Consider the following 25,573-nt stretch of genomic DNA (forward strand, 5'->3'; position numbering starts at 1 on the left):
ACACTCACAAACACGTAGTGTAAGCGAAAAGTATATATTGTAAGCCACTAAGACTGATAAGGTCAATTGTTACAGCAACAGAGTCACCTAATGTGAAAACCAAGGAGTAAATAATAAGTGGAAGATATAAATGCGATTGTCTCAATTCCCGATCACCTTTATTTATATAAAAGTATATTAAATAAATTATCTCAATATATACAAATAGAAGCTATATAAATAGAAAATCCCATATACAAAACCTTTAAATTTTATGTAAATATATACAATGTTAACAATAAACATTTTAAAGTACCTTAAATCATAAAACTATATGTAGTTTCTTTGTATAGTAGTCGTATAAAAATAGAGTTGGCTGTCAAATGTTTAAACCCCATCATTGTCAGTTAAAGTGCTAAATTGTAGGAAAGTACAAATCACAAAGATGCCCCAAGCAGAAATATCCTGCATTTAACATGTTTATAAGAAAGTTTGCCACTTGCTTTGAACTTCCAAAAGTACCTATTCGAGGGAAAAAACACCCAAATACCGCTTTATAAAAGTACGACTGTTAGAAAAGTCCGCCCAGTTCCCACTTTACTGTTCTACAGCATATGAAATCAACTTCCCAAAGATTTTCCAAAAGCCCACCCAGGTTATATGAAAGGCATCTGTCCACTGGCTTTGCCTGGGTGACCTAGTGTCTTCCTGAGTGTAGACAATCTAAAGCATTTGTGCAAAAGGCGCTGTAGTGTTAACCAGTTTGTACCGTTTCAGTTCGTCCTAAAGTGACAAATGCTAGTGTTGGAATCAAAGCGTTAGCTGGAGTAACAGGCCATGAAGGCAGCCTCTGAGCTAGGATCGGCAGGCTCCACGCTCCATGTTGCACGGTTCCCATCAGAGGTCTCTGCAACAGTGCCATGCAGGCAGTGTGAGCGTTAGCGGCTTCAGCCTTTCCTCTATGCCAAGCGCGACGGGGTGTTCTTCCCTTTCTGTCCTGCTCGGTTCTTTCTGCGCTTGCACAGAGATATGGACAGGACGATGATAAAGATGGTGGCCAGGAGCACCACTGCTCCCACAATGATGAGTGTTTCTGAAAAGCAAAAACAGACAAACAAACAAAAATAAATAAATCAAAAACGTAAAGTCAACATGGAGGCTCGAATCCCACTTGCCGGTGGGCGTGACCCCAAATCCTACCGCCCCGCCTTTTTGAAACCCGACATTTATTTCTTCCACTCTTTCTCTTATTCTTAGATTAAGAATTTACCTGACCTCATACGCTTGAGAGAAACTGACAGTGGCTACAGCATTAAATGAGCTACCCAAGGTTCCTAGACTAGAGAGGAGCCACGGGAGATGGATGGAAGAACACATGTTGGAAATGTAGTCCAAAAACCTACCCTGAGTTTGGTGGCAGAGATTATAACAGAAGATAAATGGGAAAGACAGGGGGGGGGGTGCACAGTGCTGATGGCGGAGACGAAGAGACAGTAGTAGAGGATCTACTGGGATAAGAGATGAAGCAGGGAAACAGGCAGAACTAGATAGTGTAGGGCTTAGGGACAGGAATAGTGAGGCTTGTGGCTAAGGAGCTGGCTGGCCCAGAGTGGGAATGGGCTCCAATGGAAAGAGAACTTTCTGTTAACAGAGGCAAGAAGGCAGAATACTTAAACATATTATTGCATTTTAAAAAGTTATTTTTAGGTCAGCATACAAAGTAATGTGTTTAATTATGGTATTTTTATAAAGAACATGTAATTAGACTTTGTTCTCATTTATCCCTGGCCCCCATGCCCCTTGGTCTCTTTCTGGTTTCTTTCCCTAGATAGCCCCTCCATCCCCCACCTCTTCTCAGCACTTCTGTTTTATTAGCTCCCCCCCTTTATATTTCTTCCTTCTCTCTCATGGTCTCCTTTCTAGTTTCATGACCCCATCACACACATATATAAATATATACATGTACAGACATTTAATCTAGCTTTCCACGTATAAGAGGAAGATGTGGTATTTGTCTTCACAAGTCTGGCCTACTTGGCATAATGACTTGAAACTCTAACAGAGCCAGGCCATAGCTACTGTCCCCTTATTCGTCTCCTCTGACAGCAGAGCCCCTTCTCTGTGGGGCCCAGAGGGATCTTTACAGGCTTTTAGTCACAACACTGAATACCCAGAGAGTGTATTTATGTACACACACACAGCTCCTGTACCAACAGTCCATCATAGGTGCACTGAAATATCTGACATTCCAGTAACTAACTGGTCCAGAAACTACTCCTCCCCTGTGCCCACGCCCCTCAGATCATGTCAGTAGGAAAAACAGGCAGAGAAGGCTGTGACTTGGTACCTAAGTTCTCAGTCCTAGCTGTAATCTGCATGCTCAGTACCCTATAGAATCTGGCCCATTGCAAGTGCCCAGGGAAGTGACCAAGGGAACAATGTGAAATCATTCCTAAATGCTCCCAAAGAGAATGAAGAATCCAAAAAGACACCCTAAGATACCCTAAGCTCATTTCTGAATGTTTGAAACAAAGAGATACATGTTGGCTTTGATGTGGGCAGCCGAGTCTCCCAGGGCACTGACAGCCATGGCCACTCACCTCCCAGGAAACTCTTCCATTGCTCGGTGCACACTGTACTGCTTCCTGGGCTATTTTGGTTAGTTTTCCTGGAGAAAATCATAGCTTGTACAAAAAAGCAGTAGCTTACTCCTTCTTCCACATCAATCGAGAATTCATTGGTGTTTGTAATGTTTGTTTTCTGTGAAAAGACAGAGTTCTCAAATCACCGAGAAAAGCAAAACCAGGGCTCTAAGTCCATGCAGACATCATTGTCGCACGAGAGATTAGAAGTCACTTGGCTAATCGGTAACCCCTGATGACTGCTAAAAAGACAGTACACCTAGCCCAGTTCAGCCCCTTTTTACTGTAGGAAAAGAGAGATGGAATCACCAAAGAAGGGGCATTTGGGGGCTGGGAATGCAACTCAGTGGTAGAGAACTTGTCTAGTGTACAAGGTCCTGGGTAACACTGCCCAGCGTCACAAAGCAGCACACATGCGCGCACACATACATGCATATGCGCACACACACATGCACATACAAACTCTCATGCACATGTACACATGTCCGTACATGCATTCATGCACATGTGCACACATATGCAAATTAGTTAATAAGTTATCTCTGCTCTACCCCCACCCCGGGATCCCCAATATGAAGATGTGGGGGAGGACAGTCTGGTCTAGCTCCTTGACTGTGTGACTGGAATCTCTGAAAGGACCCTGCCCAAGGGCAGAAGGTTCAGCAATGACAGGCAGAAGGAGAACCTGTTATGCACACTACCGCGTCAACCCTCATTCCTCCATATTTGAACTGGGAAGCAAGCATGCTGTGGAGAATCAAAGATCTATAAAAAAAGGGGGGGGGCATAAAATAAATGGAAAAATCTCTTACCTTTCCTGTGCTTGAGCCTTTCCGATAAGTAATTATATAACCCAAGTCCTTGCCAAAGACTTGCCGCAGGGTGAGAAATGTACCGTTCTTTCTGACTAATGTAAGTGAGTCTTTTACAACCACCTTCAGCTTTCTACCATCTTGTTCAAACTGCTGAATTACTGGCTGTCCGAGGTTTGCTGAAATGGAAAAAAAATTACCTTGCTTAGAAATTAAAATCAATACAAAGAAAAGATCACTTAGTTATCATAACTGACAGCTCCTCCATCGCTCATACAGAACACCTGCACAGAATCAGCTCCAGTAGCAGGAGTGGTGATGGTCTTGTAGCTGAGTCTCAACACATAGCAAGCCATGCTGTCCTCTGGAAGCACAAGGAGGCCCTTCCTTGCAGATGTTAGAAAATGTGAGAAGGAGCCGGTGGAATTAACTTTAATTATATACTTTATTAGGTTCATTAACAGACTGGCATTTTAACATGCACTCAATATAGTGGATATTATGGATATTTTATATTTTTCAAAAACTGGCATATATTTCTCACCTTGGCAACATTAGCCATATTTCAAAAGTTTGGTAGCCATGTGTGAGTTATGGCTACCAGGCTGGACAAGAAGTTTTCCAAGCTTCCATATTTTAGCTACAATGCATTAGAGGCTGGGAAGCCCAGGAAGGGTTTCGAGGAATCTGTTTTTTTTTTTTAAGACTTTTAAAAATATATTTTTTTTATTTTTATGCATGTGTTTTGCCTGTTGTATGGATGTGTGTACTACATACATGGCTAGGGTCCACAGGTCAGATGGCATCTGATCACTGGAACTGAGTTACAGATGATACACAAACATACACCAGGCACATAGACTTTTTTTTTTAAGTCCACTATGTGCACATTTGTCACCTTCTAATTTTATTAATTTTTAATGTTTTCCTGCAACAACCTCTGGACACATCCCACACCCAATCTATTTTAAGCTCTTGGTTCCTGATTCAGTTACACGAGGTAACTGTGCATCACATGTGATGGTCAGACAAGTCCTCACTCTGTGCAAATCACAGAACAATGTGTGTGTGTGTGTGTGTGTGTGTGTGTGTGTGACTAAGGATTTGGTCTGGACTGCTGAAAGCTCAAGAAGTATGAAGGGGAATCACGGCTTGGGGAGAACGATTGACACTCGCGTGTCATGCAGAAGCACACTGGTAAAAATAAAAAGGAGTCCGAAGAGAGGCTTGTCAGTGGGGACCCCAGGAAGGCAGCTAAATTCATCTGGGTAGTTAGACCATTAGAGTAAACATCGGAAGTAAAATCTTCTCAATTGCCCTTCATCCTTCTCACCATCCATGTTGCTGAGCAATCAGAAGGGGACAGATGGGGACTACCAAAACCACAACACTTGTGTTTTAACCAGCAGGCCTTGCAAAAGAAGTGGGATTTAGTCTTCCTAATGTGCTGCATAAGCTTGTGAAATGTCTACTTCTGAAACATGGAAGGAAAGAAAAAAGAAAGGAAGACATACAGACACACACACACACACAGAGAGAGAGAGAGAGAGAGAGAGAGAGAGAGAGAGAGAGGGTGGGGGGAAAGATTTCCTTGTTAGATGGCAGGCTCACACAGTTGGACAAAGGTGGGAAACCATGCTACACATTCAAACTCAGCATGAGGGAGGCTGGCGGGAAGCTGGCACATGCTGGCTTCTCTCGGCTCAGCTGGTTGAAGAACCAACAAGCCCAATTTCAGGCGCACGTGGCTTCCCTGTGGATCTGTGCTCGTTGGAGGAAAAATTCTAAACTAGTATCCCTGGTCTGATGAAAGAATATAAAATTCAGCATATGACACAGTAGCCTGAGGAAAAGCCACGACCCCAGCTTTAGCGCACCCTCCAGCTGGTTCCTGGTAGGAAGTGGCGGCAGACTGGAGGAGAAAGTGAGTAGATGACACAGTGATCAAGACACGAGTTCATATTCTGTGAACCTCCTGCCTATCTGCAGAGAGAGAGAGAGAGACACTTATAAGATGCCTCTCCTCGTTTGTGTGTGTGTGTGTGTGTGACAGATAGAGAGAGAGAGAGAGAGAGATAGAGAGATCTAATTAATGGCTAGTAGGGGGTCACGAAGCACAAGCATATATATACAGAAGCCTAGACCAAGAGTGAAGGCATTACAAACCAAGCTACTTACTGTCTCGGTAAGGTAAAAACTTTGGGGCGTTTGTAAATGGCGGCTCCTCCCCATGAATCACGAGTTGGTCTCCATCTCCATGAACTGAGTTCCTCCGTGGGACAGAGAGGACCTTTGCCTCATAGGCCCAGGTCACATCCTTCACGATCTCGTCTGTGAGGTCGCACTCGGTGTCTGTGGTCGAGAAGCACTTGTTTTTCCAGTTTCTAGATCGATCGCTAAAGGGAGGAAGGAGGAAAAGAAATGGGAGGTTAGGGTCTGTGGCTAGCAGGATGGACGGCCTTCCACCGGAGTGCTCTGCGCTCCCAACTGGGAAAACCTGAAGAGCATCTGAAGTACGAATGCAAGTTCACCCAGCAACCAGGTTAGCTCTGCTGGGCACCTTTTATTTGGTTTTGTTTTATTTTATTTTTGATGTACGTGAGGATGGAAGGACAGTGGCACTAAGCAGCCTTCACAGTCACACGCTAACACGCGTGGTAGAGCTGGGTTTGTTTGCTTCGTTATACCACATGCTAGCCTTACCTACGAGAATGAGAACACATCTCACCAAAGATCAGAGAGAAAAAATACAGATAATGCCTGCTTAACAAAGTCTGAGCCTCTGAGGGCAAAGGACAGATCTTTCTTTTGTAAGGCACCATCGAAGAGAAATAACTTGAAAAACTTCTGCTGAAAATAAAGTTCTTCAATGTATAATATGATAAAACATTGAGCAGGGGAGTCACATACAGATAAAATTATCTAAATCCACACAGAAGAGGCACAAATGAGGATTCTCTAAAGCCCTTTGAAAGAACCCGAGTACATAGGTACACATATCCCTTATCCTCAAAGTCGAAAGCTAATATTAAAATTGAAATATTTTAGATTCTCGTACTTTTGAACTTTCTTCTATGATAAGTATAGAGAGGCAGTTTGGATCCAGAATGATCAAAATGTACCTTGATTACATCTTTGCTATTCCAAAAGCTAACGACACCTTAATGGTATCTTTCCACCATATGACAAGCAAGTCGTTCAGTGGCTGGGCTCTGGGTGAAGTCATACGCCTGATGCAGTGTTTTGTTTGACCCAGCTTACAAGTAGGACCATGTGCTCTCTAAATAAAATGTAGGCATACATCACCCTGTGACAACAGGTCAATGAGGAGACAGCTCCAATGAGGTCATCCAGGTGCTGCTAAGAGCACAAACCACTTTAAAAGTCTTCAAGGTCCCTCTAGGTTAGCGGAAAAACTCCCCAAATTTGAAAATAAATCCCACCCCCTCCCCCAATTTACTGAGGAGTTCCAACAGAAAAGAAACATTCACTCATTGAGTTAGAGACTGTGTCTGGAAGCTTCTAAATTCAGCTTTGGAATTCAACACACACTATGGACTGGACAGCACGAGCCATGGCACAGTGCTAAGGCTGGGCCTCTGATGCTTCCCAATTACCACTGAGCCTGCTTTCAGAGAAGACACCGTCCACACTCAGCCAAGGGGCTTGGGTCCCTCAGAGCTGCCCTTTGGCCAGCATCACACAGCCAAGCTCCAGCAGCGTGGGTGGGTGTGGGGGACAGGGTTCCCTAGATAAGGTGCCACCTCCTCAGGGAGGTGAATAAAGGAGATTCAGGAGAAAGGATGAGCAGAGCTGCCCCCTTCCTCCCAGCAGACTGGAAGAGCCCCCTGAAGAAGTGGCACACCTCCGTTCCAGGTAGCCTGGGCAGGTACCACCAGCAGTCAGTGTGAGCCCCGGCTTTCCAGATTCCCCTTAGACCTGGAATCCTCTTTCTCCTGGGAAGGGTGAAGGCTAGCTCGGGTCTCAGGCCTTGACTAATGGCAATGCTTCCAGGATCACCCAGCTCAGCAGCAAGGACCTGAGCAAGGTGACCTGAGCAGTGAGACACCCAGGTCTGCAGGGATCCCCAAGCTGTGTCCTCAGCTCTGATGTCTGCAGATCATGAGCCATGCTCACCTCAATGGTGACCACCTTAAAAACTCCAAAACTTTCAACCAATACAGCTTCTATCTTAAAAATCAAGACAACCCAAGATATATTCCCAATGTTGTTCGAATTAATTCAAGATATTAGAAAGTAACCATTTCTCTGAAAAACCTAATCTTCATATCTAGAAGGAAAGGGTAATGTAAATGTCAGATCTATATAAGAGAAATTAACTACTTTCATAACTCTCAACTGTCAGGGTTTGAACTTGTTTTAAGTCAGCGTTTCACTCTATAGCTCGAGTGGGCCTTGAACAAACACGTAGCCTTGAACTCCTAATCCTCCTGCGTCATATGAGCCAGCTGTGCAGGGATTACAGCGTACCATCACGACCAGTTCAACAAGATTGGGAGCAGAGTGGACATGGGTAATGGATGGGACCCAAGGCTTTGTACACGATAGACAAGAACTCTACAACTGGCCTGCATCACCAGCCTTTGAACTGATAAGTTTGACTGTGATGGTAATTATAGATTATAAGATTCATCTCTATTTAGCTATGCATAGCTAGACATGCATATATGCATGCATGAACACACACACAAATTCTCTCCCCTTTTGGTTTGGCAATATCTATCAGAGAGCTCACTTTGAAAAACAAGAAAGTCATTTAAAGGATCCACCCCTGAGAGTTGCATCCTGGTGCTAAATAAGGTTTAACATAAACTAAAACGGAAAAACAAAGGGTTACAATGTGCCTGCCTTTTGCCTACGATACTCCTGGGTCCTTTACATTGTCACTATTAAAACAATTTCCACACCAGGCATGTTTCTGAAGTTCCTTATCCATCTCCTAGAATCGATCAGAAACCAAAAGCTTGCCAAGAATATGTGAAAATCATCAAGGAAGGCACCTGGCACACCCTGGTTACCACTTAGATAAAAAGCACCGAATCACTTGTTCTCGAGAGCTGTCAGTCAGTGAACAGGGCTGAGTGAGCCGAACAGCCCCAGACGGCACAGGATGCAGACAAATCCTTCAGTGTTTTCTAAGCAGCTCAATGACTCAGGAATTTGGCCTTCACCGAGATCGTGTGTGTACAACCAAATTTTAATTCACAGAGTCCATAGATTAATGAATCAAGCACTGCTTCAGGGCAGTGTAGACATTGGAATTCCTCCTACTTCTCCCTGACGTGTCTGCAGCAGCTCGGTCTAGACAGCTAGTAACCAGAAAAGGGCATTGGTGCTTAGAGGAGACTAGCTGCGGTCGATCCCAAAGCACACTATGTGCCTATGTAAGTGGGCTCACCCCTCTACAGCTTATATGCACTTAATTTTCTTATAATTGCCCTCAAAGAACCAGACGTTATGTCATGTATGTATGTATCTGCATATTTAGATACAGGGTCCCACGTATTGTAGGATGGCCTGGAACTCCCTACGTACAGCTAAGAGTCACTGAATTTCTACTTCTACTTCCTCCCCGAGCAACACAGTGACCACGGTGACAATTCTATGCTGGATTGAGTATCTAAACCAGGACTTAGGTGTGCTTGGTAAGCACTCAAGGGACAGAGGTACAACACCCCCCCCCCCCAGTTCCTGTCATATCAGTTTAGCATATGGAATGTTTCCATTTGATGAAACATCACAGTAGCCAGCAGATTACCATGACAACTCTACCATTTGGTAAACAGCCCCATCCAACAACCGGCCTCAAAGAGTCCCTATTAGTGTACAAGAGCTAGACGTGCAAAGCTGTTAGCTATCTTGCTTTGATTTTAACCTGGCTTACCTTATCTGAACAGTGTAGGTATAGTTGGTGGGTTTGGGTTGCCACTCCAAAATTGTCTTGAAATCAGTTGATATCCAAGTTAAATTAAATGCTTTCTCTGGAATGCCTACAAATAAGCACAAAAGATCTCTAATTGCACCCAATTCTGTGGTCTCGACCTTGTGCTAACGTCTTAAACACTTTCCCAGCCTCTGCCGTCAAAGGGAGCACATGTTTTGTTGTCAGTCACAAAAAAACGTTGCTAACTTGTCAAGAACAGAGGGTGTGTGTGTGTGTGTCCTTCCCCCCCCAACCCCCTCCCTCAGGCCCAAATAGTCCTCTAGGCAACACCCACACTGCAATCCGTGAAAAGAGCTGAAGATCCTGAAGTCCTTCTTTAAACTATTCCAGGGAAAGCCCACTTTAAAACGACACAGAAGGAGGGCCCAAGGTGCCAGAGAGCAGTTGGACTCAAAGAGAGGCCACAAGGAAGGGTTTGAATAAGTTCCAAACAGGGCTCGTCCCCCACACCCGTGAGAGTCAGGAATGCACATAAACGAAAAAAAAAAAAAAAAAAGTCTAGCCGGACTTTTCCCATTGTAATCTAAAATATCTTTACACTGAAATTCTCAAGGAGAGCTAGGCAGACGTGCAGCCCACGTGGCACCTGTCACATGGTGGGATGCTATTCCATTAAAATGCTGTCATCAACGTCTCTTTTTGCAAGTTCCCTGGTTTCAGCCTCTGCCTCAACTCAGCACTGGGTAGATGTGGGTCTTGCCTGAGTTTACAACAGCCTTGCTTCTATCAGACCGAAACCAAAGGCCACAAGAACACCTATTTATTACGGGAAGGCGCACACCTTGTCAGAGATAACATGCAAGCCACGCAAAGCGCAAAGCACGCCGACTTTGGCAAAGGCGGGCCCACGAGCCCGCTACCTTCAAGGGCCCAACATCCTAGGAAGCTCTCCCTCAGAGTTAAAGCTGGCATCTCAGTTTTATCTTATGCAACCGCGGTGGACGCACAAAGCAGGCATCTTTAGCAGTGACAACAGCCGGGAGTGGGGCACCAACTATCTTCCATCCCATTGTTCATTTAAATCCTCAGGGCGAGCGCAGCCAAATCCACAGGTACAGCCGGACACCTTGGTGTCCCCAAGGAACCAGAGCAGCACCCCCCCCCCCCCCCGGCCTCAGCTAGCCAGATAGGTTCTCTGTCTCCCGCGGGCGGTGCGCCCCGGGCTTCTCAGGACCAATGCCACTCACCTGCACCCGCGGTCACTTGGAGGAGGAGGCAGCCGAGAAACGTGGGCGCGAGAGCCGCTAGGAGGCGCGGACGCACGAGGATCGCCATGTCCAAGGGCTGGAGGCGAGGTCTCGGGGCTTCAGCGGCGGCGCGGAGGCTACGCTACAGGAGCGATCGGAGGGAGCGAGTGATGGGTACCGGCTGTACCCAGGCTGCCGGGGTCGGCGCGGGGCGCGTTATAAAGGGCCGCGCGGACACCGGCTCCTCTACACCCCGCGCCGCCTCCGCCGAAGCTCGCGACTCCCCGCCCCCCGGCCCGGGTCACTCGCTTTCGCGGTGGGCGGCTCCCTATCAGTCCACACCCCTGCCCCGCCCACTCCCCTCCCGTAGGAAACTCCGAGACCCCGAAAGGAGTGACTCAACCGTGATTCAACAGCGCCGCCGAGCACCGAGCTGCCCCTTCGGCGCAGGCGGATCCAGGTACTGCGGAGACCCAGGCTCCCGGGCTGATCCCTGGATGACCAGCCTGGGTGGCTGGCTGGGGAGAAAGGAGTCTCATTGAAGGGACCTCAGTTGAAAGTCAAGGGAGTCTTACTTCTCCTCTGCTTTTGATGTACGCTGAGCCCCTAGCAGAGGATGTATCAAAGCCCCTGGACCACTCGTGGTAGCAGAGGGCAGTTCTAAAGCTCTGCCTGAACACGGAGTGGCTAGCAGATCATTCTGTTAGTCCCCTTGGTCCGCTGCACAGGGCGGTGCAGTAAATGCACGTGTCCGCCATGGACAAGGGCCCTGGATTAAGTCTAAAGGCCACTTGGCACCCCACTCCCGTTCCCGAGGTGACCGAGGAACTGCAAATTGAAGCCTGAGAGAATTTGAGCGTGACTTCTGTAGCCACGGGGTTCCAGGAAGGGATGATTCTCACGTTGAGGAAGCCCGCAGTGGGTTTGAGCGAATTCCTCCAAAGCGCAGAAAAACAAAAAATGAAACTGAAAAATAAACATTCGGACGTTCCAATTTGTGTTTTCCCTTCCTGGACGCTGGGAATGGATCCAGGAGCCCACCTCTGTCACTGAGCCTAGTGGCAGCCAGGTGTCACTTGCAAGCTTTGGGTTTTCTTCATTTATTTCCTGGCTTCCCGTTCTGGGCTTTGCTGTGACGTTGTTGAGGCCTCAGACGATCACTTATCCTACTGGTAGCATTTGCTCGACAGCGTATCAAACGATTTCTTGTCACTCCTGGTTGACTGTCCAGCTTATCTCTTCTTTTCCATCTCCCTAATTCTGCGACCCTTTAATACAACTCCTCATGTTGTAGTGACCCCCAACCATAAAATTATTTTTATTGCTACTTCATAACTGTAATTTTGCTACGGTTATGAACTGTAATGTAAATATCTGTGTCTGTGGATGCTTTGTACAATCTTCCTTCCTTCCTCCCTCCCTCCCTTCCTTCCTTCCTTCCTTCCTTCCTTCCTTCCTTCCTTCCTTCCTTCCTTCCTTTCTTTTTTACTTTCCTTGGGTCCACCTTGTAGGCTCTGAGAAGCATAAAGAGTAACTAAGCTGTCGTCCCACTCACAGTAGCTTTTGATTAGGCCTCCTGCTTATGTCTGAGAATGTACAGGGCAGAACCTCTTAGTAGCCTTCTACAATACCAATCTCGAGGTCAGCTGGTCTGTGTGCTCCCTGGCCTAACTACACAATGTAGCTCTATCTGGTCCTCTACTCCAGGGACTTTCCCTCCTGACCGCACTTTCTTTTACTCCCAAATGAGCAAAGGAAGAGGGCATCAAGAAAACTGTTCAAAGGGTGATTTTTTTTATTTTCCATCCACGGACCCTCAACTGTGTTCCTCAGCAGGTGTGGGAAACACTTGCGGTTTGGGGAACTTATTGTTCGTAGGCAGAAATATCCTGTTGGCTACTCCTTAAAGCAGACGTGCGTGAAGACACGTAGAGAGCGCAGTTTCCTTTTGCATCACCAGTGGTGCAATGCGGCCCATGAGGAGTCTGTAAGTGACCAGGGCACGCTTTTAGCCCTTCTTGTGCACGTTTCTAGAGCATGCTAACAGCTTTACCCATCCAAGTTCATCAAGTACTTTACATAATCTCAATGGTGCCCTCTCAGTCAACTTATCAAGCAACCCGTTCAAGCTCTTTTAGGGGGAGCGGGGATTAGCTCTTAACACAGTTAACAGCACCCAGGAGGAGCTTGATACATTTGAATCAATGAAGTTCCTTATGCAGCCACGCTTGTCGCTGAGGGTTTTTATTAACATTCACGAGATGAACTCTTGTCGCTGAAGCGCTTCTGTCTGGGAGCCAGGCAGTGAGCGAATCGGATTGATGAGGAAATGCAAACCTATGGAATCCAAGGGCTTTGCTCCCCAGCCAGCCCCAGCCGGCTCAAGGTGGCTGAGGGTCCTTCCGGTTTCTAGGACTTCTAACTGAAGAGGTAGTTTCAGAACAGAATGAAGACGTTTGGGGGCTGCTTTCATTTTTCTAACAGCCTACATTCCAGGGTGATTCAGAAGCTGCTCAGTCATGGGATGCAACGTGACTGTTGATAGCCAAGCTTAAAGGCTGTTTAGCATAAATTCCTCAAAATGTCTGTCTTCCCAGGAAAAGGACAGGTTAAGATTTATGACCGAAGGTAAAACTGAAAGTAATTATTAAAAAAAAAAAACGGTTTATGTGCGTGTGAGATAGTAAAATAAGCAATTTATCCATTCCCGCTCCCCATTTTTTTTTTTCAGGTAAAAGGCAAAATATGAGAAAAGGCCAGAGGAACTTCAGAGTTAGTGAGAACGCAGAGTTCTGAGTCGGGAGAAAAAGTGACTCAGCAAATCCGAAGAAACATCTGGCAGGGTTAGTCATGGAGAAAATGGCTGCTGTGCTTCAGGAGTTTTGTGAAAATAATTATGTACTATCCAACAGTTTATATTTCATCCAAAATTAGGTGAAAACTTGTATAACGTTAACCTGATCATTCAAAAACTGTATTCAAAATACAGTTGCTAGGTCACTAACTTAGTTATCCCATAGCACCAAGATTTTGAAAAACACTGTTTCTATCTGCTTATTCATTTATTATTAAGTTTTGAGACAAGTTCTCATTATGTATGCCTGGCTGGCCTGAAACTAGTATAGACTAGGTTGTGTCCAGCTCAGAGAGATCCACCTGCCTTTACCTCCTGAGTGCTGGGATTAAAGGCATGCACCACTGCACCTATCTTTAAGAAGAAAATCCAAAGCCCCATGATTTTAGAGGACAATCTTCCAGTCTAAGTCTTGGGATTTTTAGCACATAAGTACCTGTGCAGACTCAGGGCTAGTAGGCTGCCTATCTTAGCGATCAGCACTTAAGGTTTCATTATGTACATGCAATGATGACAAATAAATCACAAATGGGTCATAGTTATAATCTTAGTAACAAAATCTACTTAAAAAAAAAGCCTTTAACGAGCGTTTTTATTAATACACCACCAGGTGGCTTAATGTTTTGAATGACAACAGACTTCCTTCAAGAGTGCCTTAATCCATTACTGAGACTTCTAACTGAATTTGATGGATAGAATTCCATTCACTCAACAGATATCCAAACGCCTAGCAGCTGCTGGGTCTGCACTAGACCAGATGCTGAGTCTGTGCTAGACTGCAGATGCATAGAATACAACGAAAAGTCTCTCTCCTGTGAAATAGATCATCTTTTCTGCTTAGGTCAAGAGTTTAATGGTTTGAGTGTTTTTCTGTCAGTGTGTGGACTAGAGAGAAAACAATTCTAATAGCGTTGTTGAGAAATTTTCTTCTATTCCCTCCCAAGCAAAAAGACATAAGCCTGTCAGGGCCCGTTCATCTAGCAGGCATTTTAAAAAGATTTTATTTGTGATAAATAACACATGCACAAACACACTGAGTGGAGACCAGGAAGAGTGAGCTGTGTACCCTGGAGACAGTGTTGCAGACGGTTATGAGCTGCCCAAAATGAGAGCTGGGAACCAAACTCAGGTCCTGTACAGAAGCTGCTAACCACTGAACCACCTTACCAGTTCTAAACAGGCACGTTTCGCTCAGAGGATTACCTATGAGTCTGAACATTCAAGTGAGTGAAAATAATTAAGTAACCAACTTGAAAGCAAGTGTGTGGGACATTCGTTCTTATTTGTATATTTGATTTTATAATATCCTAGTTCACTGATGCTCAAGTTTTGAATTATCTACTCAGCCACTTTCTCTCTCTCTCTCTCTCTTTCTTTTGCTTTTGATAATAGTACTTTATCTTATCCCGAGTCTTTGTTCAAGGAAAGCTCTCAAGGTAGAGAGTAACTATGTACTAAGTGTAGTTATTAGATATATAAGTTATAGTACCATTTGTAATGTGTGATTGGTTGTAATTGTCATCTTAACAATTATTGTCTAACTTAGCATGTCTAACTTGTAACAGCACGGAATAGCTGCTAGTCTCTACCATTAGGGGAATAACAGAAAGTTATAGTTTGTATGTGTGTATCTCCCTTGTGCCTTCACAAATTCCTAAGTAAAAATCTTAACCTCCTGTGTTATGGTTAGGAGGTAAGACCATTGATAGGCAATTAGGTCAAGTGTGGCGCCCACAAGCATGGGATTGGTGTTTTATTAATTAACTAATTAATTTATTTACTTATTCTGTATAGCTCTCCCTTCCCTTCCATCATGTGAAGATACAAAAAAAAAAAAAAAAAAAAAAGTGGCCATAAGTAAACCAGGAAACTGAATCAAGAATCCAGTCTTTGATAAACACCAAATTGATCAGAATCATGATCTTGGACATATGAATCTGCTGGACCACCAGAGAGAGAGTTCTGCTACAAAGCCACTCACTGTGTAGTACTGATGTTACTGAGTCAGAGACAAGTACGAAGACACGGGACCTATGCTATGGAGGGTATTTGTGATGTCTTGGCTGTGAATGGCTCCTTAGAATTTTGTAAACTTTATGGACAGCCATTCAAGAGACCACAGAGCAAGTCTTAAGTTTGGACCTTTCCTCCAGCATCTGGGAGTCAGAGGCAGGCAGATCTCTAAGTTCGAGGCTGTCCTGGTATAGTCTATAAAGAAAGTTCCAGGACAGCCAGGGTTACACAGAGAAACCCTGTCTCAAAAAACCAAACCAACCAACCAAGGAAAGGGAGGAAAAAAAGAAAGAAAAAAAAAGAGAAAAAGTTAAGTGTTTGTCTTTCCTATCACCAGGGAATAATGAAGATCCTGGTTTGTGTAACTTAATAAATATTTACTGAGGGATTACTATGAATGGGACAATATACCACAGGAACTATGTTTGAGTCTCTCTCTCTCTCTCTCTCTCTCTCTCTCTCTCTCTCTCTCTCTCTCTCTCTCTCTTAATAGCTTATAAGTCAGGGAGAAAAACAAATACACACCTCCTGCAAGGATGGACCAGAACTGAGGTCTGAGATACATGTCTTACTCGTAGACTGAAAACTTCATGCTAATAGTGACTGCTCTGGTTTTGGTAATATGCAGGTTTCCCAGGACAGGTTCTCATATCCTTAAAGCTTTGTTTATAACGAAGCTTTGTTAAAACTACTCGGGACCCCCTGGAGAACTTTCTTCTGACCAGTTCATCAGAGAAGGTTCTTTGGGGGAAAGCAGAGTTTGAGCAACGTCTTTGTCCATTCAGGCCACTCTTACAAAATACCTCAGTGATCACTTTGGCAGTCATATACAAGAAGGAAAGTAGGGCAGGGGAAAAAGAAGGGAGGAGAGGAGGAAGGAGGAAAAGAAGGCAGGATGGGTTACAGTAACAAAGACCCCAGTGCTGGAACCTGACAAAGTCTAAGACAAAAGTGTCAATAGAATCAGGGTTTCTCAAAGGCACATTCTGGGCTTCAAAGATGGCGACCTGTGTCCTCACAGCAGGGAAGAGGGAGTAACCCACCATGGCCTTCTCATAAGGGCATTGATCCTCTATATAATTTATGAGGGTGGAACCTTTTAACTTAATCACATCCAGAAAACCCCTCCCACCTCTTGATACTATTGTATCCTGCATGAGGTTTCAACATATGCATTTTCAGGTGGCACCAACATTCAGATCATAGTAAACTGGAGCACAGAGGAAGAGCAGAGGCCAGGGCAAGGGCTGAGATCAGTGAGTGGAGAAGGTGGAATGGGTTTTGGAATACAGGAATCCCAGAGGTAAGAAATGAATCTTCAAAATAAAGGGCCCTGTGCAAAGCCCAGGCTGGGGTCAGCAGAATCGAGAACTGAAGAATTGAGGTCACATAAAAACAAACAAAACAGAACCCCCAGCCCACCCAGTGGCAGGGAGATAAGCAGAAAAGCATGGAAGAAACAGCAGTGGGGGCTAGGAGCTGATGTGGGTGGGGCAGGGGAGCAGGGGGAAGGCAGTGCCAGAGGCCAAGACCACAAAAAGGTGGGCAGCTAAGTTTAGAGATGTTGAAGCTGAGGGACCCATGGTACTGCTAGCACAGAGCAGAAGTGGGGGTCGCCAGGGAGAGAAAGGAGGCTGGAGGGAGAAATCGCGAGTCATGCTGGACAGAGTTTCCTAGGAAATCTACAGTGTTAGCAACCCTAGAGTGAGTTGCAGGAGCTGCTCAGCCTATGGAAAGAAACAAGTTACAGTTTACGAGCCCAGGAAGCTCTTAGAACAAATGGAACAGTGCCTAGAAGTCACCAACAGCCCAGAGTCACATGTCTTGGCTTTGTCACACCAGGAGCCAATCACCAGTACTACTATAAGATTCCAGTTGTTTCTGCTCCGATCTGGGACCACTCCGTGGGCAATCTCAGTTGCCAGAGGAACATCCAAGTCTGGGCTGTGTGACCTATTTTGGAGGCAGAGGGGGTCTGAGACCAGAGAAGAGGACCGCTAAAGCTACTGGACAGATGGCGTGTCAATTACTTTCCTGAGGTTGTGATAAAATAACCTGACAAAATCAACTTAAAGAAGAAGGGATTTGTATTTGCTTCTAGTTCCAGAGGGATAGGGTCCATTGTGCTGGGGAAGACACAGAAGCCGGAACAGGCGGCTGGACTGGCTGTTAGGAATCAGAGAGGTCACATTTCATCTACACACAGGAAGCAGACAGAGGGAACTGGAAGTTGGGTGAGGCTCCACATACTCAAAGCCTCTCCTCAGTGATGCACTTCCCCCAGCAAAGCTCTAGTTCTTAAGCGTTCTATAACCCTATAGCCACTCTGAACAGCACCACAGACGAGATGCCAAATGTTCATACATCAGTCTGTGGGGGACATTTTTCATCCAAGCCGTAACATACAGGAACAAGACTTGATGCTGGTCCTTGGTGTGTGGCTAGAGGAGGGAGGTGACCTGGGAGGACTACCCAGAGATCTGGAGAAGGATGGAGGATTGAAATTTGCAGAAAGAGAAAACCATGAAACGTTACTTGGAAAAATCCAGATATATGTGTGGTTACAACAGGTCCTAAAAGACACATGGATCTTGTTACGTTTCCCACTTCTTTGGGTTAAAGCAAGAAAGGAAGCTACTGCTGACTTGAGAGATACATATCAGTGATTCAGATCAACTTCCCCAAACTTTGATTTCTCTATCATCAAGGTTACTCATGGTTTCAGTCTAGCTCGCTCTGACCTAAGACTCAGTTGTCTAGGAATTTGCCTTTATCCCTGCTCTAAAGCCTAGAAACTCCGTGTTATGTGAAACTATTCTGGGGGAGATACCAGCAAAAGTCTACTCACCTCAGATAGGGAACTGGTAATGGATCGAAGTAACAATGCCACTCAAGTCCAACTCGGTAAACAAATGAGTTTTTATGGGGTTACTTAGAGGAATATGGATGAAAGAGTTCTCCCAGGGATGATTTAAAGGCAGCTGTATCACCAAAGCCCAGCCAGCATAAATGAAAACTCACAAAAGCTGGGACCTGGGAGCTCTCTGTATGACTTGTAGCCAGCTCGACAGGTGAGGAAGTCTCCTCCCTTCGGCAGTTCTTACTGCATGTAAAGCCATGGGAAGGGAGGAGCCTTGTTAATTTGATAAATTTGGGGGAGTTTCTGAGATTTCTGAGTTTTTATTTCCTCAATCTTATATAACCTACCTTTAAAACTTTCTATAAGTTTTGGGGCTGGAAAGATGGCTCAACAGTTAAGAGCACTCGTTGCTCTTACAGAGATTTGCAGTTCCTAGCACCCACACCAGGCAGCTTATCTTGTGGCCTCTACTGACGTTGTCTGCATGTAGCAAACACATCCACACAAACATGCACACATGTATGTACACACACAAATACTTCCTGAGCATTCATGAGCTTCTCTCCAGGATGGAATTTTTTAGTTCAAAGGAGATTATCATACAACACCCAAATTCCCACATGCTACCAGCTGGCCTTAGGCAATAATGAAATGATAGCTCAGATGACAATTACGATTACGATGGTTTCTGTCATGGGCAAGATCTTCTAAGAATCCAGGAACTCTATAAATAACTTTACTCCCTCTTGTACTTCTTCTTAACTGACATCATGTCCCAGTGGAAAAGCAGATTATCTTTGGAAACTCAGTGAATCTCAGGACCATGCTATAATCTTCCTGACATTGAAAATAGCCAGAAAATACCATTTATTAGCCACCAAGTATTAAGTCACTTAGTCCTCACAGTAATCCCATTTTTGACAGATAGGGATGAATTTACAGATGGGTTAAGTGAAGCCAAAGGCAGCTGAACAAGTTTTTCAGAAGTCACACAACTGGATAATGGTGAGCTAGGGTTGCACCTGACTATCGGAGCCCTTGAGTACAACTTCATAATCGCAGTGCTGTGTCTTACTGTCTTACAGTTCTTCCTGTCTCACTGAACGTGCGATAACACACACTTCCTATGGGAGCACTGTAGAAATTGCAGCAGGGGGCTGGAGAGAAGCATCATTGGTTAAGAGCACCGACTGCTCTTCCAGAGGTCCTGAGTTCAATTCCCAGCAACCACGTGGTGGCCCACAACCATCTGTAATGGGACCTGGTGCTTTCTTCTGGTGTGTTTGAAGAAAGTGACAGTGTGTGTACTCATATTAAATAAATAAATAAATAAATAAATAAATAAATAAATACATACATACATACATAAATAAATAAATAAATAAGTAAATACATAAATAAATAAATCCTTTAAAAGAAATTGCAGCATGAATTCAAGTCCCTTTCCCTGCTGCCCTCAGTGTTCCCTTGTGAGCTGTGCCTCTCTAGAGTGCCTGGCTTCAGAATATGGAGGTTTTCCAAAAGAAAACCAAGCCAAATCTGGCCTTAGTCGAGAAGAAAGGGCTCTTTCTTTTGCCTTGTTTCCAGTTTATTTTGTTCTGGTGTTTCTACATTCAAGTTGCATTCCTACCCAGAACAGAGAAGAAGAAAGATATTGTAACTGAAAATGGCTTATTTGCCTCAAGAACACGACATCCGTGTCCTGCAGCAGTGTCTGTCATTCATCGAGAAATATGGGTCACCCTTCCAACTCACAGCCTGGGGTAGGAAAGGCCTTGCAGACTTGCTAAGGAAACTGATGAGTGTGCTTGATTGTAATCAGTTCCCCCTTATCACCCTGCCATTCCGCAGCACATTTCTTACCTGTCTGCTGTTTATCATCATGACACCACCTGCCTGGCTCAAGATGGGACTTGTGATGGAATCACCTGCACTTGCTTGGCTCTGTCTGTTCAGTGGTTTCTCCCTCCTGGAGAGCTCCAGAGGGAGTCTCCCCCAAGATGCTTACTCCTGTGAGATGCCCCAGTGGCCCCAGCACTGACCTGGCTCTCTAAAGCCACTCACATCCATAAACTTAGTGTACTCTTCCCAGTGGTGACCTCAGAGCCTGCCTCTGGGACAAGTTAAAAGATTTCTTTTTATCCTCCCTCTGTGTGTGTGTGTGTGTGTGTGTGTGTGTGTGTGTGTGTGTGTGTGTGTGTGTTAGAGGCTAGGGAGAGAGTGAGCCTGTCTGACATGTGTCTGGGGACCTGAAGAGGCAAGGGATTGGAGTCTCTGAAGATGCAGTTACAGATGGTTGTGAGCCACCTAATGGGAGTGCTGGGAACTGAACCCTTGGAACAGCAGTCTTACCCGGTCTTAGCCTTCTCTCTGGCCTCATGGGACAGGGTAGATGACACTACTTCCTTGTGTTAGGCTACCTGGTGCTTTTGCTCTGTGGTCATTCTCATGTCATCTTTAGAACAACCTAAGGAAAATGTCATTGGTGTCTGCAGAGCCTACAGCTGAGACTGATCCCAGGAAACAGATCAAGTTCTTTCTACCCCGTCCCCCATCCCATCAGAGGCACTTGGGCATTTGGTAGTCATGTTAAGGGCAACTGTAGGGCAAACCCACTGGGAAGCAGTTGTTTTGGAGGCAGAATGTGTTGGTGAGGGGAATTCGAGGAAGCAGGAGAGAAGCTTAACTTTATGAGCAACAAGAATGTAGAGTCTGTGTTGAAACAAACCATAAATAACTACAGCAAGTCTCCAAATACCCCCAAGAGGAGATAAAGTAGAACTGGACAGTAGATGAGAGACCGCCATTCTGGCCCTGTGTTCATAGGTGATGTAAGTCATGCAACAGACTTGTGAGTCCCAGCCTCTTTTGAGCCTAGTGAGGTCAGAATGGTTTATCACTACCTCCACCATGATGGCCTATGATGACAACAGGTGTGGATCTTTCACAGAGAAACCCACACAGTCTAACAACACATCCAAGGGAATGGCTTTCTTCAAACTGTTTCAGCTCCTGCCTCTGCCTCTTCTCCGGATGCCCCTGTTAACACAGGCTTGCCCCTGGACTCCTTTAATCTCTGATGATGGACACATGAAGATATGGCTTCAGGATTTTGCTGTAGTTGATGAGGAAGAAGGTTATGGGATTGATCTCCTTCTTTGCCTGTGACCTGTTGGGCCGGACAATAAAATGTTCTTCAGTCAGCATTTCAAAGAAATGATTCCAGGTTAGATATTTACTCGAAAGGCCCAGTTCTTCCTGGAGCAAAGAACACTTGAGTTATGAGGTTATGTTAAATAGTCTATTTGTCAAGATTGAATGTAGATATGGAAAAGTACACCTGCTCTTAACACTAAGGGAGAGAAGGTGTGTGTGTGTGTGTGTGTGTGTGTGTGTGTACATGCACATGTATGCCTAATCATTTGATTTCTTAGAGTTGAAGCATCTCTATCTATAATGAGGAGACAGAGACCAGGGCTGTGATCCTGTGTCCTGTGCTCTGCTACTTAAAATCTTGATTGTTTTCTGGGTCAGAACTTAGTCTCACAGCTGACCTGTGCCAACTGCTTTGAATCCTACATCTGAGTTTATCTGATAGTTTTAATTGTTGTACTGATAGTTAATGATTATAATTAATGGTTCCTCTGAACATATCTTCTAAAGTGACTTGTTCAAAGCATCCAGTTGCAAGCTGGTCATGAACCTTTCACAACCAGCTCAGCCACCTCGTTTCTTCTCACAATAATTAACTCTGGCATCCCTATTTGCTTGTGGGCCTGGTTGTTTGATTTCAGCGTTGGCACATGCAGTAACGATGGGTATGCACTCTTAGCATGGTCCCCGGTGCCTGACACTCAGGAGTGTGCCCTGATCCTGTGAGGCCTGTAGTAGTAGCCAGTGACTTGGCAGGACACTCAAGTGGGCAAGCTGGCATCGCACATACAGGATAAAGGGCTATGAGACTCTGCAACCGTTCACAGCAACATCGTTTTCCATTGCAAGCAGTGAGGTGTGTTCTAAGAAGGGCTTTGGGGGAGGAAAGAGCCTGAGAGGTGCAAGCCAGAGTGAGGAAACTGAGGAAACAGCTGTCTGGGGCTCTTCCCTCGTAAGATCCCTGCAGGCAAACATCCAGTTCTCATTTCAATTGCCAGTTCCTGACCTCACAATTCTTCCATTTTCTTGCTGACAGCAGACACACACTAATGAAGTTTCTTCAGCACCGAGTATTCCCACCTTCCTGACGTAGCTGCTGAATCAGCAGGATGTCCTTCGCCCGAACAGTTCATAAGCAAGTCACCATCTTATCAGCGACGATAAGCTCTGTCTGGTCCGGGCTGCTCGTGTTTAGTCATTAATAACACCCTCAGTGTTTGATTTATAGCTCATGTAAACCCTGGCAAACAGATTCTCCAAGCACCCTCACTTTCCCCTTGAGAAATCCATGGCTTGCCAAGACTGATACCACTGCTCTGGGCTCAGATGCAGGAGAGGACAAAGCTGTGGCTCACGCTACAGTCTGGCCGCAGAGCATGCGCACTTGTACCGACCCCAGCCTGATAGCATCTATGCCTAAGCTCCCGTAAAGCAAAATGACAGGAGAAGGTTCTGCAGGGTACTTCGAGTCCCCACAGAGCCTAGAGGGGTGAGAGCAGAAACAGGGCTCTAGAGCCAAGCGTCACACCCACGACACATGTTGAACAAAAGTGTTGCGGAGGCCTAGGAAGAGCACCCAGCTTCTCCGGGAAACAGTTTTCTTTTAAATCCCATCCGGAGATTAAAGGAGTTCTGTACTTGAAGGGATGACTCAGACTTTGAAAACTAGTAAATGCGCCTTTGTCACACAAACAACATCATCATCATCAACAACAACAATAACAACAAAACCAAACCAAAAATGGAACGGCTTCCAGAAATCCTGTAGAGACATTTATTCACAGCCTGTGGGAGACCGGAAAAAAATTAAATTCCCTTCTTCGCTTTATTCCATTTTCCTATTCTCTCCCAAGGTGAATTCAGCTTTGCTTGCCTTGTTGATTCCAAAGACATTAATTAATGTTGACACAGTGTTCAATTAACACTGAGGGAGGGTGCAGGAAGAATCCTGGGGGAAATTGATCTGTCCTTTCCCACACCTGTTCAACTGCCCCAGCCACTTCAATAAACAAAACCAGCCAAAGTGACAAACACGCCCCGCTCCCCAGGTCAACCCAACCCTCAAGTTCATTTCCCACATGCTCATCTGAGTGACATGTGATGTTCTGACTTGGGTGGATAAGCCAGCGGCAACAGTTGGTATTTATTACACTAAGCCCCACTGATGTCTTCAGGTGTTGAAAGTAACAAAAGACCTCAACAAATGTCACAATTACACAGCTGTTTCAGAGTCACTCCAAGCAGGTTCTAAACAAATGCCCTCAGAGTGAGGCAGCAGGACTGTGGAGGTGCCATGGGTTAGGAGGTTAGCCCCAGTCAGGCATGGAGGAGACCCCGAGAGCCAGGCTGGCCTCCCAGGCAACCCCTCAGAGTTCCAGGTTCCAAATCCCCATGAGGCAAAGGCTTGGGAAGATCTCAGCATGACTAGAGCAGTGCAGTGCTTTCTGGAAACAGATGAGTCCTGTACAACATGTCACTCGATAGTCCACATCCTGGGGGTAAGTGGTGACACCCAGCCGGCTACCTTCTTGATTATGCTTTGGATATATTTCCTTGTGTATAAAAAAGAATTCAACTTTTCAAAACAAACTGGAATTCCAGGAAGCAAAATTTCTACACTAAAAATGGCTAGATTTGGATGTGACTCATTCTGTCTTACAAAACAGAGTGTATCTGTACCTTCAGACCCTGAAGTAGCACCCAAGGAATGCAATTTTGTACAGGAAAAAAAATGAATACCATGAAAGGAATGACTATAATCCTTAATCACCCACATGAACCCGAAAAAGGGGCTAGAGGGGGTAGACAAAGAGTTTTCCAAGTGTATATTTTAAAATTATTAAAAGGCCAGAAATAGATTATAGTCCTTCCTGTGTTAAATTACATAGGTATTTTTTAATCAAGCATTAATTGAACAAGAGGAAATCAGGCTTCACTGTAAAGAAAATAATATCCTGCTCTCCCCTCTCTGCCTTGTTTCAGATGGGGAGAGACAGAGCGTGAGGTCTCCATGGCTGAGAAGAGAAGCAGGAGGAAGCTTTTCAGGTCCTGCAGAAGCTAGAGGCCTTTCATGCACTGCCTGGCTGTTCTGAAGTCTGACGTCACTTTAAGATGAAAAGGTTTCCCCGCGGTTGGCAATGGACACTCAGAAGAGGTGCAGCAAGACTGGAGAGGTGGCTCAGCCCAGTTTTCCATGGCCCTGGCCAGTGTCATCATTGCTTTGTTGAAGGCAGGGGTATCACCCTCCCACCTCACAGAAATCTATAGGGAAACTCAGGTCTCTGGCAGCAATGTCTGGATTAGAAGTTCCCTAGATGAGCCACTCCTTGTGGGGAAGGGAGGCTATTTTTAAAGAACATGCTCGGTTTTACAACTCCAGCACCAGACTCCTGGCTGACACATCACAGATGCTTGTTGAATGGAATGGAATAGAATAGAATCTAGAAGAAAACATATTTGGTTTTGTGGGATCATCTCTACGATAGAAGCAGCTGTGTCCTTATCACATAAACGTGCACATCAGAACTGAGAGTGACACCAGAGGTTTGTGCTTCTCTCTGGCCAAACCCTGTCCTCACAGTACCCTTTCCTCGCCTCCAGATGGCTTGAACATCACTCTGACTCACGAGATGCTAGGATATTCCCATTCCTTGGCTTGTTCTCTGTGGTCTGTAGGGTGTTGTGAGGGTTCCATGCATTTCTATGGAATGAATGAATATACTGATGGTTATTTACCTCATGGGCATCCAGAGCTCAGGAACTGCAGCCTGGGTGATGTTCTCAGCCACCTTAGACGTGGCTCATGAAGGCATGGATGTTGAGGAAGCTCAGCCTTCCCACCCTCAGTCCTCCCTGGGTGAGACTGGATGTTCAGACATGGCTGATCCTCCTCTGACAGCTGTCAACCTCCTCCTTGTCTACTAGCTTCATCACAATGCATTATGGGTACAAGAACTTAGATACATGCTGCTTTTAAACCTATTTTCAGATCGAGTGCATTAGCTGTTCTTTAATATTTCTTTGGAATCATACTTCCTGAATTTTGTTCTATTCTTCTATCTCTTTCTCATTTTCCTAAAAGAAAGAAAAAAAACTTTAAAATATTTGG

General features: G+C 45.2%; 1 protein-coding gene and 1 long non-coding RNA gene across 2 annotated transcripts; one reads left to right on the top strand and one right to left on the bottom strand.

Moving 5' to 3' along the window:
* Positions 1 to 120: 120 nt before the first annotated feature.
* F3 (coagulation factor III, tissue factor) lies at positions 121 to 10,859 on the bottom strand. The gene is made up of 6 exons (XM_021158223.3): positions 10,586 to 10,859; positions 9,339 to 9,444; positions 5,612 to 5,829; positions 3,434 to 3,612; positions 2,580 to 2,739; positions 121 to 1,072 (listed from the first exon to the last, which is right to left on the bottom strand). The coding sequence occupies exons 1-6, from the start codon at positions 10,671 to 10,673 to the stop codon at positions 939 to 941; spliced, it is 885 nt and encodes a 294-aa protein (XP_021013882.1). The 5' UTR covers positions 10,674 to 10,859; the 3' UTR covers positions 121 to 938.
* Positions 10,860 to 10,884: 25 nt separating this feature from the next.
* On the top strand, positions 10,885 to 19,564 carry LOC147005458 (uncharacterized). Its single transcript, XR_015046673.1, has 3 exons — positions 10,885 to 11,045; positions 13,317 to 13,428; positions 19,398 to 19,564. It is a non-coding gene; the product is annotated as an uncharacterized LOC147005458 (long non-coding RNA).
* Positions 19,565 to 25,573: the final 6,009 nt, after the last annotated feature.

The sequence above is a fragment of the Mus caroli genome, unplaced genomic scaffold (assembly GCF_978045245.1).
Source record: "Mus caroli unplaced genomic scaffold, Mus_caroli_1 scaffold_3, whole genome shotgun sequence".
Lineage (NCBI taxonomy): Eukaryota > Metazoa > Chordata > Mammalia > Rodentia > Muridae > Mus > Mus caroli.